Source organism: Papio anubis, chromosome 20 (assembly GCF_008728515.1).
Source record: "Papio anubis isolate 15944 chromosome 20, Panubis1.0, whole genome shotgun sequence".
Classification (NCBI taxonomy): Eukaryota; Metazoa; Chordata; class Mammalia; order Primates; family Cercopithecidae; genus Papio; species Papio anubis.
In genome coordinates this window covers 16,122,944-16,137,093 of record NC_044995.1, presented here as the reverse complement: position 1 = coordinate 16,137,093, position 14,150 = coordinate 16,122,944, and the positions used below count along the sequence as shown (strand labels likewise).

Sequence of the window (14,150 nt, the reverse complement as noted above, 5' to 3'; positions counted from 1 at the left end):
GACAGAGGTTGCAGTGAGCCGGAATCAGGCTGCTGCACTCCATCCTGGGCGACAGAGCAAGATTCTGTCCAAAAAAAAACAAGAACAAGAACTCAGAGGAATCATCTGATTAACATATATTTATTAAGCACCTACTATGTGGTGGCCACTGTTGTAGATGGTGAGGATACAGCACTGGATAAACATTTTTAGTAGAGATGGGGTTTCACAATATTGGTCTCGAACTCCTAACCTCAGGTGATCTGCCCTCCTCGGCCTCCCAAAGTGCTGGGATTACAGGCATGAGCCACCGCGTCTGGCCAGTTTTTTAAAAATTTTATTTGTAGAAGCAGATTATCTCCGTGTTGCCCAAGCTGGTCCTGAACTCCTGGGCTCAAGTGATCCTCCTGCCTCCGACTCCCAAAGTGCTGGGATTACAGAGGTGAGCCACCTGGCTGGGTCTACTTCTTTTGTTTCATCAGGTCTCCGCTGAATTGTCACCTCTTCAGACATAACACATCCTCCTCCCCAAAGCGGCACATCTCTTGGCTCACTGCAACCTCTGTCTCCTGGATTCAAGCAATTCCTACCTCAGCCTACCGAGTAGCTGGGATTACAGGTGCCTTGCCACCATGCCCGGCTAATTTTTCTTTTTTTTAATAGAGACGAGGGTTTCACCATGTTGGCTAGATTGGTCTCCAACTCCTGACCTCGAGTGATCCACCCGCCTGGGCCTCTCAAAGTGTTGGGAATTACAGGTGTGAGCCACTGCGCCCGGCCTGCTTTTTTCTTTTCCTTTGCATTTACCTGCTCCTAAGGTACTAGATAATTTGTGTGTTTTTTTGTTTTGTTTTGAAAGTAGCCGGGCGTGGTGGCTGGCGCCTGTAGTCCCAGCTACTCGGGAGGCTGAGACGGAATTGCTTGAACCCGGGAGGCGGAGGCTGCAGTGAGCCGAGATTGTGCCACTGCCGTCTCAAAAAAAAAAAAAAAAAAAAAAAAAATTAGCCGGGCGTGCCTGTAGTTCCAGCTACTAGGAAGGCTGAAGTAGGAGAATCACCTGAACCTGGAGTTTGAAGCTGCAGTGAGCTATGATCACCCCACTGTACTCCAGCCTGGGCGACAGAGAACGACTCTGCCTCAAAAAACCAACAAACCAAAACACAAACGAGAGAGGCAGGAAAACTAGAGGAAGAGCATTCCAGATAGAGGGGAGAGCCAGTGCAAACGCTCTGAGGTGCTGTCTGTCAGGAGGCAAGGCCAGGGCAGCTGGACTGGGGTGGACTGGGAGCTGCTGGGAAGGAGGTCCGAGAAGTGAGTGAGGCCTTTTAGCCTACTCTGTGGACCTTTGTTTTTTATTCCGAGCGGGATGAGAAGACCCTGGAAGATGAAACGATGAGAAAAATAATTTCCCTTTCTGTTCAGTGACTTGAAGAAAACAAAATAAGACGGCATAATCGCCTGTAACCAGGGTGGTCCTAGAGAGAGATTCTTCGAGGCGTTGACATTGGAGCTGGGAGCAGAAAATGGAGACGGAGCCAGGAATTCAAAGGCTGGGGGAAGGGAGAAGAAGAGAGGCCGGGCCTGGGGAAATGAAACCATCAGCGAAGCCACCGGGCCCGGCAGGCCTGGAGAGAAGCCTCCGCCCGCTGGGGCAGGAGGGAGGGGGGTCGGGAGGCGCGGCCCGCCCCGTCCGGCCTCTGGGGAGGGAGGAGGCGCCAGGCCGGCTCCGGGCCGCGGCCGCCTCCCGGGTACCCCGGCCGGCCCAGGGCGGAGGGTGGGCAGCGGGGAGGGACCTGACCTTCCCGCCACGCCCAGGGCGGGTCGCGGGCCCATCCCCCGCCGCGGAGGAGGGCAGGTTGGGGAACGTGGACACTGCCCTCGGGGACTCGGTTCGTTCTGCAGGGCCAGCCTTTCCACTTCTGTGGCCAGTTCTTTTTAACAACTGCGGTGTTAAGGAAGGCGCTGGGCCTCTCGGAGCCTCAGTTTTCTCATCTGGAAAGGAGGTGCTCCTCTTACTGGCCTTATCGCGGTGCTAAGGAACTATGAGGTTTCCCTCCCCTTCAGGGCAGTCAGAGAGCTGCAGGGAAGGGGGAGGGCGGGACACGGTGGCTCACTTTTTTGTTTTTGTTTGTTTCCAGACGAAGTCTTGCTCTGTCGCCCAGGCTAGATTGCAGTGGCGCCATCTCGGCTTACTGTAACCTCCGCCTCCCGGATTCAAGCAATTCTCCTGCCTCAGCCTCCCGAGTGGCTGGGATTACAGGCGTCCGCCACCACACGGGGCTAATTTCCAGTAGAGACGGGGTTTCACCATGTTGGCCAGGCTGGTCTCGAACTCCTGACCTCGTGATTCGCCTGCCTCGGCCTCCCAAAGTGCTGGGATTACAGACGTGAGCCACCGCGCCCAGCCTGTTCATTTTTGAAATGGAGTTTCGCTCTTGTTGCCCAGGTTGGAGTGCAGTGGCCCCATCTCAGCTCACTGCAATCTCCGCCTCTTGGGTTCAAGCGATTCTCCTGCCTCAGCCTCAGGAGTAGCTGGGATTACAGGCACCCACCACCTTGCCCAACTAATTTTTGTATTTTTAGTAGAAATCGGGTTTCACCATGTTGGCCAGGCTGATATTGAATTCCTGACCTCAAGTAATCTGCCTGCCTCAGCCTCCCAAAGTGCTAGGATTGCAGGAGTGAGTCAGGGCGCCCTACCTGTTTTTGTTTTTGAGAAGGGGTCTGGCTCTGTAGCCCAGACTGGAGTGTAGCAGCGGGATCTCCTCTCACTGCAACCTCTGCCCATCCTGGGCTCAAGCGATCCTTCTACCTCAGTCTCATGAGTAGCTGGGACTACAGGCGAGCACCACCACCCCAGTTTTGTTTGTGTGTTTGCTTTTTTGTTTTTGTTTCTGTTTGTTTGTTTTTATTTTAGTAGAGACAGGACCTCAGGGCCTTGTCATGTTGCCCCAGGCTGGTCTCAAACTCCTGGGCTCAAGCAATCTGACTGCCTTGGCCTCCCAAAGTGCTGGGATTACAGGGGTGAGCCAATTTGCCTGGCCCTTCTTCAGGTCTTTACCCAAATGTCACCTTGTCTCTGAAGCCCTATCTGGCCATCCTATGTAAATAGCAACACTCCCCTTACTCCCTGACTCCCCCCCGCCCCCACAGCATTTATCACCACCTGGCCGACTTACACATTTTCACTTCTTTTTTTTTTTTTTTTTTTTTTTTGAGACAGTCTTGCTCTGTTGCCCAGGCTGGAGTGCAGTGGTGTGATCTCGGCTCACTGCAACCTCCGCCTTCCAGGTTCAAGTGATTCTCCTGCCTCAGCCTCCTGAGTAGCTGGGACTACAAGTGTGCATCACAATGCCCAGCTAATTTTTGCACTTTTAGTAGAGATGGGGTTTGACCATGTTGGCCAGGCTGACCTCAAATTATCCACCCACCTTGGTTGGCCTCCCAAAGTGTTGGGATTACAGGTGTGAGCCCCCACATCTGGCCTTCTTTTTCTTTTTATTTACTTAATTATTTTTGAGACAGAATTTTGCTCTTGTTGCCCAGGCTGGAGTGCAGTGGCCTGATCTTGGTTCACTGCAACCTCCATCTCTCGGGTTCAAGCGATTCTCCTGCCTCAGCCTCTGGAATAGCTGGAAGTACAGGTGCCCACCACCACGCCCAGCTAATTTTTTGTATTTTTAGTAGAGAGGGGATTTCACTGTGTTGGTCAGTCTGCTCTTTAACTCCTGACCTCAGGTGGTCCACCCACCTTGGCCTCCCAAAGTGTTGGGATTACAGGTGTGAGCCACGGCACCCGGCCCCATTTATTTATTTATTTATTTATTTATTTAGAGTGGGAGTCTCACTCTGTCGCTCAGGCCGGAGTGCAGTGCTGTGATCACAGCTCACTGTAACCTCCAACTCCTGAGCTGAAGGGATCCTCCCACCCAAGTCTTCTGAATAGCTGGGACTAGCGTGCCCAGGTAATTTTTTTTTTTCATTGTTTTAGAGATGTGGTCTTGCTATGTTGCCCAAAGTGGTCTTGAATTCTTGGCCTCCAATAATCCTCCTGCCTCAGCCTCCTGAGTTACTGGGATTATAGGCACATGCTGCTGTGCCTGGCATTATTTTTCATGTGTATTTCACTCTTCCCCCACTGTTACACTTCATGAGAGCAGCAATTGTCTATTTTATTCATGTTCCTGCTGAAGAGTGCGAGGCCCACAGCAGGCACTCAATAAATTTAAGCCATTATTGGAATCCTTGGTGTGCCTCAGGCTCCCTGACACTTCGCTGTGTGAGGCAGGTATTACTCCAGATCCTTCAGTTTGGAATACGGTGTATTTGAGGAACAGCAGGGAATGGTATGGTGGGAGTATAAGAGTGAGGGTGTGTAGGGGAGATGAGTTCAGAAAGGTGGGAGGGAAGGTTAGTCATTGCCAGGTCTGGAGTTCTTTTTTTTTTTTTTTTTTTTTTAGACAGAGTCTCGCTCTGTCGCCTAAGCTGGAGTGCAGTGGCCCAATCTCAGCTCACTGCAAGCTTCGCCTCCCAGGTTCACGCCATTCTCCTGCCTCAGCCTCCAGAGCAACTGGGATTACAGGCGCTCGCCACCACCACGCCCGGCTAATGTTTTGTATTTTTTTTTTAGTAGAGACGGGGTTTCACCACGTTAGCCAGGATGGTCTCGATCTCCTGACCTCGTGATCTTCCTGCCTCGGCCTCCCAAAGTGTTGGGTTTACAGGAGTGAACCACCACACCCGGCCTTTTTTTTTGTTTTTTGAGACAGGATCTCGCTCTGTTGCTCTGTCCAAGATGGAGTGTTGGAGTGCAGTGGTGCTATCTCTGCTCACCGCAGCCTCCTTTTCCTGAGCTCAAGCGATCCTCCCACCTCAGCCTCCTGAGTAGGTGGGACTACAAGGGCATGCCACCAGCCCAGCTAATTTTATTTTAGTTTTTTGTAGAGATGGGGTCTCCCTATGTTGCCCAGGCTGGTCTTGAACTGGACACAAGCCATCTTCCTGCCTTAGCCTCCCAAAAGTTCTGGGATTACAGGCGTGAGCCACTGCACCTGGGCGATTTTTTCAACAACAAATAATTTTTTTTTTTGAGATGGAGTTTCGCTCTTGTTGCCCAGGCTGGCACCATCTCAGCTCACCACAACCTCTGCCTCCTGGGTTCAAGCGATTCTCCTGCCTTAGCCTCCCAAGTAGCTGGGATTACAGCCATGAGCCACCACGCCTGGCTAATTTTGTATTTTTAGTAGAGACAGGGTTTTTCCATGATGGTCAGGCTGGTCTCGAACTCCCAACCTCAGGTGATCCGCCCGCCTCAGCCTCCCAAAAAAAGTTCTGGGATTACAGGCATGAGCCACCGCACCCAGCCCTTCAACAACAAATAATTTTTGAGAGTGCACTTGCACCAAGCATAGTTCTAGGCACAGACCGACACAACCCTCAGAGTTCCCAGGAGAGTAGGAGGCTACCTATAGATGGGAAATAAGTAACTCAAGATTGGGTAGGTGCTACTAAAACAAAATCAGGCCGGGTGGGGTGGCTCATGCCTGTAATCCCAGCACTTTGGGATGCCGAGGCGGGCGGATCACCTGAGGTCAGGAGTTCAAGACCAGCCTGGCCAACATGGAGAAACAATGTCTCTACTAAAAATACAAAATCAGCTGGGTGTGGTGGCGCATGCCTGTAATCCCAGCTGCTCGAGAGGCTGAGGCAGGAGAATCGCTTGAACCCAGGAGGCGGAGGTTGTGGTGAGCCGAGATCACGCCATTGCACTCCAACCTGGGCAACAAGAGTAAAACTCTGTGTCAAAAAAAAAAAAAAAAAAAATTAGCCAGGCATGGTGGCGCGTGCCTGTAATCCCAGCTACTCGGAAGGCTAAGGCAGAATTGCTGGAACTGGGAGGTAGAGGCTGCAGTGACCCAAGATCATGCCACTACACTCCGTTCTAGGTGACAGAGCAAGATTCCATCTCAAAAAAAAAAAAAAAAAAACAAGTTGTGGTGGGGTGGTGACCCACCTGGATGTGTTGAGCTAGGAAGGGCAGGGAAGACCTCTGTGAGAAGGGGATATTAGGATTGGTGAAGCTATTGGGGAAAATGTCCACTGGGCAGATTTAACAGTAAGGGCAAAGGCCCTGGGGTGAGAAGGAGCCAGGGTCAAGGGAGCCCAGCTGAGTGAAGGAGAGAGTGGGAGATGGAACTGAGAAAGTTGTCTGCAGTGAGAGTAAGTCAGTCCTTGCAGGTCTTGGTGGAGTTGGGGTTTTATTCTGAGTGTGTCAAGAAGTCACTGGAGGCCGGGCGTGGCAGCTCACACCTGTAATTCCAGTGCTTTGGGAGGCTGAGATGGGAGGATCGCTTGATTCCAGGAGTTCAAGACCAGCCTGGGCTACATGGCACAACCCCGTCTCTACAAAAAACACAAAAATTAGGTGTGGTAGCATGTGCCTGTAGTCCCAGCTACTTGGGAGGCTGAGGCTGAGGTGGGAGAATTGCTTGAGCCCATGAGGTGGAGCTTGCAGTGAGCTGTGATTGTACCACTGCATTCCAGCCTGGGCGCCAGAGCTGGAGACCCTGTCTCAAAAAAAAAAAAAAAAAAAAAGAAAAGGCACTGGAGGTTTCAAGGAGGAAGACATGATTCAACTGCCATCATACTGGGATGCAGACCTGGTTGCTTACCTTTTATTTTTATTTTTTACAAGTCCACAGTGAATATCATACCTGGTTGCTTTTTTTTTTTTTTTGAGATGGAGTCTCGCTGTGTCACTCAGGCTGGAGTGCAGTGGCATGATCTCAGCTCACTGCAACCTGTGCCTCCTGCATTCAAGTGATTCTCCTGCCTCAGCCTCCCAAGTAGCTAGGAATATAGGTGTGTGCCACCATGCCTCCAAAAATACAAAAAAGTAATTTTTTGTATTTTTAGTAGAGACGGGGTTTCACGGTGTTGGCCAGGCTGGTCTCAAACTCCTCGCCTCAGGCAATCCGCCCGCCTCAGCCTCCCAAAGTACTAGAATTACAGGCCTGAGCCACTGCGTTCAGCCTGTACCTGGTTGCTTTCTTTTGATCCTCTGGGCTACCTCCTTCCTCTTTCTCTGGATTGGCACCCACCTGTTCCGGTTATCCCTCCACTTTCTGACGACGACACCTTCAGGTTGAGAAATCTGGCTTTGACCCAGAAACCACAAGCAAAATCCCCATCCTTTCTCCGCCCGTGGACTATACCCAGGTGTGGTTCCTCCTCGCAACCCTTCCAGAAAAGTCCCTAATGCTGTGTAAGGTCACTTGCTTCATCTTTTCAAAGACCATTGTAAAGGCACAGCCAGTACAGGGAGGTATCACATTACGGCTTCCTTCACCTCCTTTCTCCTCTCCCATATCTCAGCAGCCTGGGCTTGCACCTCCCTAATAAAGCATCAGCACAGGTCAGGCACAGTAGCTCATGCCTTTAATCCCAGCACTTTGGGAGGCTGAGGCAGGCAGGTCGCTTGAGGTCAGGAGTTCGAGAACAGCCTGGCCAACATGGTGAAACTGTCTGTATTAAAACAAAATGCAAAAATTAGCTGGGCATGGTGGCGAGCCCCTGTAGTCACTGCTATTCGGGAGGCTGAGGCAGAACTGCCTGAACCCAGGAGTGGAGGTTGCAGTGAGCCAAGATCCTGTCATTGCACTCCAGCCTGGGTGACAGAGTGAGACTCCATCTAAAAAAAAAGAAAAAAAAAAAAAAAAAAAAAACCATTACCACCGTAACTCTAATCTGGGCTCTGGGCTCTGCTTCCTAGCCAACTCTCCTAAAGGGGTCTTTTAGTACTGGGGAGTCTTTGGGCATTTTCTTGCCCCTCTGGACTCAGGAGCACAGTGACACCTACTCCATGTGACTCAGTTTCTCCCTCCTGTGCCCACCCATGTGGCTGGTGAGTCTAACAAGCAACATTTATAATAGTGAAGGATAAGGCTCTGGAAGCCATTTCAGTCTAGCTCCCTGGTCCTTGCTCTTCCTAGCTTAATTAACCTCTGAATTAAGCAGCTTGGCCTCTCTGAACTTCAGGTTCCTCCTGTATAAAAAGTGGTAATAGTACTTACTTCTATATAATTATGAAATATTTATATAGAGTGGCTAAAACACTCTATATAAAGTGGCAAATAAAGTGGCTAGAACAAGCACTCTATTTTTTTCTGAGGCTGGAGTGCAGTGGGTGCAATCATGGCTTACTGAAGCCTCAACCTCCCAGACTCAGGCGATCCTCCCAATTCAGCCTCCCCAGTAACTGGGACTACAGCTGCATGCCACCATGCCTAGCTCCTTTTTGTATTTTTTGTAGAGGCAGTATTTTGCCACATTTCCCAGGCTGGCCTCGAATTCCTGGCCTCAAGTGGATCCTCCCAAAGTGCTAGGATTACAAGTGGGAGCTAGAGCACTTGGCCAACAAGCACTCAATAAATGTACAATGATACATCTACCCCAACTAAAGTGGTGCTGATGTTTAGGAACTTACCGGGTCCCTCCCACTGACCCAGTGAAGTTTAGAAACATAAGACAACATCACTCCTTCCAAAATACTTTTATTAAAAAAAATTACAAACAATCCAAAAAAAAAAAGTCACCACAAACTCTGCCTTTCTTTTAAATAACGTGGCATGGAGCAGTTTGGTTTCCACCCTATTGCACGTGGTCCGGCCTGGTTATGAAATCAGGAGGCTGCTGAGACTGGGGTCCTGCCAAGGAAGTGGGGTTCAGCCTGGAGGGAGGAGACCAGCCCCTCCCACCCCCTCAAGGTGCAAGAGGCAGAGCCTGGGTTTCTATAGCAACCTGGCAGCACATCCCTGTCATCCTTCCACAGGCCCAGTTTTCTTTTATCTTCCCTGAGGCCCCAGTGGTCACAGGGGAGTGGGAACTAGCGGGAAAGGTGGAAGAAATGTTTAAGTGGAAAATCAGACTCCCAGAAACAGAGTCTCGTTAAGGCATTTGGAATAGATAAATTAATTCAGGAAGACCCACCTTCACAGAAGGTTGGGGTAACCAGACACACACACACATGCAAGACGGTTTGTGGAACCCTGAAATGGGAACAAAGGAGGCCATAGTCGCTGCTTAGAGCCCCCACAAAAACACACACCCAGAGTTGCATTCAGGGATCCAGGCCACAGAAGATGACACAAGAGAGGATCCCCTCCATCACAGTTTTAGGACCCCAGAATTATTTCCATGATGTGATCCAGTTCATTCCACTCCCAGGAACCTGGGGCACAGAAGAGGTTGTGAGGAGGCTCTGGTGGGGCCCGCGCAGGCTCCTTTTCTACCGCAGATGTGTCAATGTCCAGAAAGAAGTCATCCAGGCCAGAGTCCCCCAAGTACCGGGAGCTCAGCGCCTCTAAGAAGACTGGATCAGGCTGGGGTGGCACTTCATTCTGGAGGCCGAGGGGAGCCACTGGATTCTGAGGGGGCTCAGTCTCATCCATGGAGGTGTCCAGCTCCCTGAGGATAGAGCCAATGGTGGCTGACAAGGAGAAATCCTCCTCGCCCAGGAAGAGTGGCTCGGGGGGCAGGGCAGGGGCTGGAGCCAGGCGAAGTGCAGCCTGCAGCTGCTGGAGGGTGTTATGGATGAGGACATGCCTGCGGAGGCTGGGTGCTCGGGGGCCCAGGCTGCGCTGGACTTTGTCTAGGGAGATGCGGAGCAGGGCTTGCTGGTAGCTCTGAAGGCCTGCTGGACTCCACTCCCACCTCTCCTCCTCCTCTTCCAAATCAGAGTGTTTCCTCTTCAAGCCTCCCACCATGATGCCCTGTAGAGAGAAGAGGGGCATAGGGGCATGTCAGACACCAGACACCATAGTGCTGGCTCAAATCCCACTTTTTCAGGCCTATTGAGTTGTTGGTGATTTTTAATCATCTGAATCTCAGTTTACTCATCTATAAAATGAAGGCTGTCTGAATCCTACAAGGTTAAGGAGGTGAATACATATGTGATTAAGAAAATAAGATCTGGACTTAAGTACAGCTAGATTTAAATCCCACTTACTTGCCTATTGTGGCCTCAAACAGTGAATTTACATCCATGAGAATCAATTTCCTCATCTGCCAAATACGGATCCTAACAAGTTCCTCTGAGCCTTAAAACTGTTCTTCCACAATATTAATTTCTTCAAACATGGAGCACGAAAGACAGGTGTGGAGCAGAGAGACCTGGATTGGAAGTAGGGAACCCCAAATTTGATTTCTGTATTGGAAACTGCTCAGCTGCGTGATCGTGGGAAGTGACCTGAGTCAATTCTCAGGCCTCAGTTTCCTCATCTGTAAAATGGAGACTGTAAAAAAAATACTTCTCACCACCTCTGTCCAAGGAGATGCCACGTATCTATAGGGCCCACCACACAGGAAGTGCTTAATGAACCAGAGTTGTGTTTGTTTTTTTTGTTAGAGACAGGGTCTCGCTCTGTCGCCCGGGGCTGAGTGCAGCAGCGCTACCACAGCTCACTGAAGTCTCGAAGTCCCGGGCTCAAGCGATCCTCCCGCCTCAGCTCCTGAGTAGCTGATTACTCCTGAGTAGGGATTACTACCACACCCGGCCTCGATCAAGAGTTAATTGCCAGTTATACGCTCAACAGATTTACTGAGTGCCTACTATATTCGAACCTCCTGGAGCCCTGCTGGGGCACCTATGTTAAGATTCTTCTTTCACAGTCAGGATATTTCTATGTCCTCTTCCTTAACCAACTGGGAGCGCTCCCAAGAGTAGGAAAGGGGCCTGTCTCATTCCCTCTGCCCGCGCTTTCCGATTCCCCCAAAGCGCGCCCCACAGGAAAACTTGCTAGAACTCAGCTCAGACCAAGCCCCGCCCCCTAGGGGGTCCCACCCAATCACACCTCGGTACTGCAAGGCCCCGCCCCTCCATGGGTCTTTACAGAGCATCCAGGAACGCCCCAATTTGTCCCAGGGGCTTCTGGGAAACGGGGGCCAACAGCCGCCAGGTACACGAACCGACGTCGAGCACGCACTACAATCCCCAGAGGGCTCCGCCCGTCCAGGGAACGAGCCCCCCTCCCCCGACCCCGCTCTCCCTCAGGGCATGCGCACAGTGGCACAAGCGGGTGGGGGAAGGGAACCCGGACGTCCAGCTGCCGGCGCCCGCCGAGCCCCGCCCTCCGTTGCCTCCGGGGCGGCGAGTCTGAGCTCCATGCCCGGAACACCCCTCCCCCACCCCTGACTCCAGCTCTAAATCTGCTTTCTCCCTGTCCCTCCGTGCCTTGAAAGTCCGGGATTCTCCTCCCAAACTGCCCTTGGATCCAGAGACCCAGATTCGAACACATCGCTCAAAGACGACAATGCTGCGATCTAGTTCGCGAGACTACGTATCCTAATTTTGATACTTCCTCCCACTTCCCCTATTCTCCTGACTTTCAAACGCCCCTGGACTACACCTCCAAACTCGCTGCCCGGCTCCAAGACCCGAACATTGAACTCTTCCCGGCATCCTCCCTTCCCCCGCCAGTGCGTCTTGGAGTCCAAGAATCCTTGACCCTAGCTCGCTTCTCCAAATACTCAGGATCTCAGCCCCAAACCTCTCACACCTTTTCCAGAACACGATAAAGCCCTGAATTCAACCCGTCCGGAAGACCCAAGTGGAATCGAATCCCCAGGTTCCCTGTCTCAAAAGTTCCTTCCCTCTGTTCTCTCGCTTCTCCAAACGCCCCACGCCCCACGTCCCAGCTTCAAACTCCCTCCACTTGAAAATACTGCCCCAACAACCTCGCATCCCCTCCTGGGTCTCGAACTCAGTCTCGGGCCCCCAGACCCTCCCTATCATCACCCTGAATCTGAGGCCCCCTCCCCCGGTCTCACCCAGACCCCGCCTCCGCAAGTCTCCGGGGCGCGCCTCTCCCTCCTCCAGCCTAAGGTAAATTCCCAAGCCAGGCGACCACTCCTCACCCCAGCTGCCAGGTTCGCCACGACCACCTCCTGGAACGCCCACAGCGTCGCGACCCGCCAGTGCCGGGACCCACCAGTGACCGGCCGGGGCCTCGCTCACCTCGGCAGGGCCTCTCCGTCTGGCTTCGGGCCCACCCAGCCCCGCCCCGGAGCCGAGCCACGAGCCGCGATTGGCTGGAGTCCCGCCCGCCGCGGGGCGTCGATTGGCTGGGCGGAGCCATCCACCCGTGCCCGGAGACGCCGGACCCGCCCACCCCTCCCTAGCGCCCCGGGCCATTTAAAGGAGTGCAACTGGCAGGGGGCGGGGCAGCGCCTCCAGGGGTGGAGGGCGGCTGGTCCAAGAGAACTGCTTCCTTCATTGGGCTACGGTCCTCGCTCCAAGATCGTCACCACTACTCCCTGCAGTCCCTTTTTGCCAGGCCTGGCCGCCACCGCGGAGCCAGAGGGGCTGGCACACCCTCTGGCTCCGGGAGGTCCAGGCAGGCGGGGCCGAACAACCGGAGGAGGCCGCGCCCCCGGGGTTCCGAGGGCGGACGCCGGGGCGGGGGATGACGTACCGAAAGACCAGCCAATAGTGTGACGCGGCCCGCGTTGCCTAGGCGATCGCAGCCCCGCCCCCTTGCTGCCCTTCTCCCGCCCCCGTACGTTACCCGGCGGCCCCTTCTTAATCCTCGAGTTTTCTCAACGCGTCCTCTGGTGGTCCTACCTGGGTCTCCTGACACCTCTCTCCTTCCCCGCTCCAACAAGATGACTCCTCCGCTGCTGTTCATGGCTTCCTACCCCTCCCCCCCCGAAGACAAACTTCAAACCCCTTCCTTTTGCCACAAAGCCCCTCACGACCTTGCCTGATGCGCTCTCCTGGTTCTCTCCGATCCTGCCCCATTGAGTCACTTCCAGTTTTTCTAAAATGGCTTCAAGCTCCCATTCCCCCCGTCACGAAAACGAAAGGATTTTGTCTGTTTGTTTTCTTCCCTGCCTTACCCCAGTGTCTACAATGCCAGGTACATAAGTTCTCAAACATGACAGTAAAAGGCCTCTGGATCTTTATTATTTATTATTATTATTATTTTTTTTTTTTGAGACGTAATCTTGCTCTGTCACCCAGGCTGGAGTGCAGTGGCGCAACCTCGGCTCACTGCAAGCTCCGCCTTCCGGGTTCACGCCATTCTCCTGCCTCAGCCTCCCGAGTAGCTGGGACTACAGGCGCCCGCCACCACGCCCGCCTATTTTTTTTTGTATTTTTAGTAGAGATGGGGTTTCACCGTGTTAGCCAGGATGGTCTCGATCTCTTCACCTCGTGATCCGCCCACCTCGGCCTCCCAAAGTGCTGGGATTACAGATGTGAGCCACCGCGCCCGGCCTGGATCTTTATTATTAATAATATTATTTTTTGCCGGGCGCGGTGGCTCATACCTGTAATCCCAGCACTTTGGAAGGCCGAGGCGGGCAGATCACGTGAGGTCAGGAGTTTGAGACCAGCCTGGCCCACAATGGTGAAACCCCGTCTCTACTAAAATACAAAAAGTAGCCGGGCGTGGTGGCGCAGCCTTGTAATCTCAGCTACTCGCGGGGCTGAGGCAGGAGAATCGCTTGAACCTGGAAGGTGGAGGTTTCAGTGGAGCCGAGATCGTGCCACTACACTCCAGCCTGGGCAACAGAGCTAGACTCCATCTCAAAAAAAAAAAAATATATATATATATATATATACACACACACACACACACACACACACACACACACACTTTTTAAAATACAGATGGGGGAGGCAGTGGGGGTTTCCTTGTGTTGCCCAGGTTGGTTTTGAACTCATGGCCTCAAGCAATCCTCTCGCCTCTGGATATTTAAACTTGTTTCCTCATCCTGAAAATATACCCTCAATTCCCAGGCTGCTTCTCAGAACTTATCTCAAAGGTTTCCTCCTCTCAGAAGCCCTCCCTGGCAGTCCAGGTTGAGTTAGGATCTATTCTAGGATTCCATGGCCTCATGTGCCACCATCCCAGTCCTGGACTGTCAGTTACTATATGGACTGAGGAACCCCCACCGAGGGCAGGTACTAAGGATATATCTGTCAACCACCGCTTGGTCTGCAGGATCACATAGCACAGGGCTGAACACGTAGCAGGTCCCAGTGAAAGTTTGCTACGTGCTCAGGAATGTGACAGAAAAATAAGGCAGAAAGAAGACACTGCTAGTGTCCTGAAAGCCCTCACCCGTCATGCCCCACCCCTACAATGAGTTTCCCTAAGGGGAGGAGGCAG

General features: G+C 52.6%; 1 protein-coding gene across 3 annotated transcripts; it reads right to left on the bottom strand.

Annotated features, from left to right (window-relative positions):
* Window positions 1-8,514: 8,514 nt before the first annotated feature.
* Window positions 8,515-12,379, bottom strand: SERTAD3 (SERTA domain containing 3). 3 transcript variants are annotated; one of them, XM_031659453.1, is made up of 3 exons: window positions 11,893-12,007; window positions 9,986-10,149; window positions 8,515-9,749 (listed from the first exon to the last, which is right to left on the bottom strand). In XM_031659453.1, exon 3 carries the CDS (start codon window positions 9,741-9,743, stop codon window positions 9,153-9,155), a length of 591 nt encoding a protein of 196 aa, XP_031515313.1. In that variant the 5' UTR covers window positions 9,744-9,749; window positions 9,986-10,149; window positions 11,893-12,007; the 3' UTR covers window positions 8,515-9,152. The 3 variants fall into 3 exon arrangements, with proteins under 3 accessions (XP_031515313.1, XP_031515312.1, XP_031515311.1); XM_031659452.1 differs by lacking the exon at window positions 9,986-10,149 and having other exon boundaries at window positions 11,893-12,379; XM_031659451.1 differs by lacking the exon at window positions 9,986-10,149 and having other exon boundaries at window positions 11,993-12,086.
* Between the last annotated feature and the right edge of the window lie 1,771 nt (window positions 12,380-14,150).

Excerpts from the sequence above, each read along its gene's own strand:
- SERTAD3 (XM_031659452.1), bottom strand. The coding sequence starts at position 9,743 with ATGGTGGGAGGCTTGAAGAGGAAACACTCTGATTTGGAAGAGGAGGAG.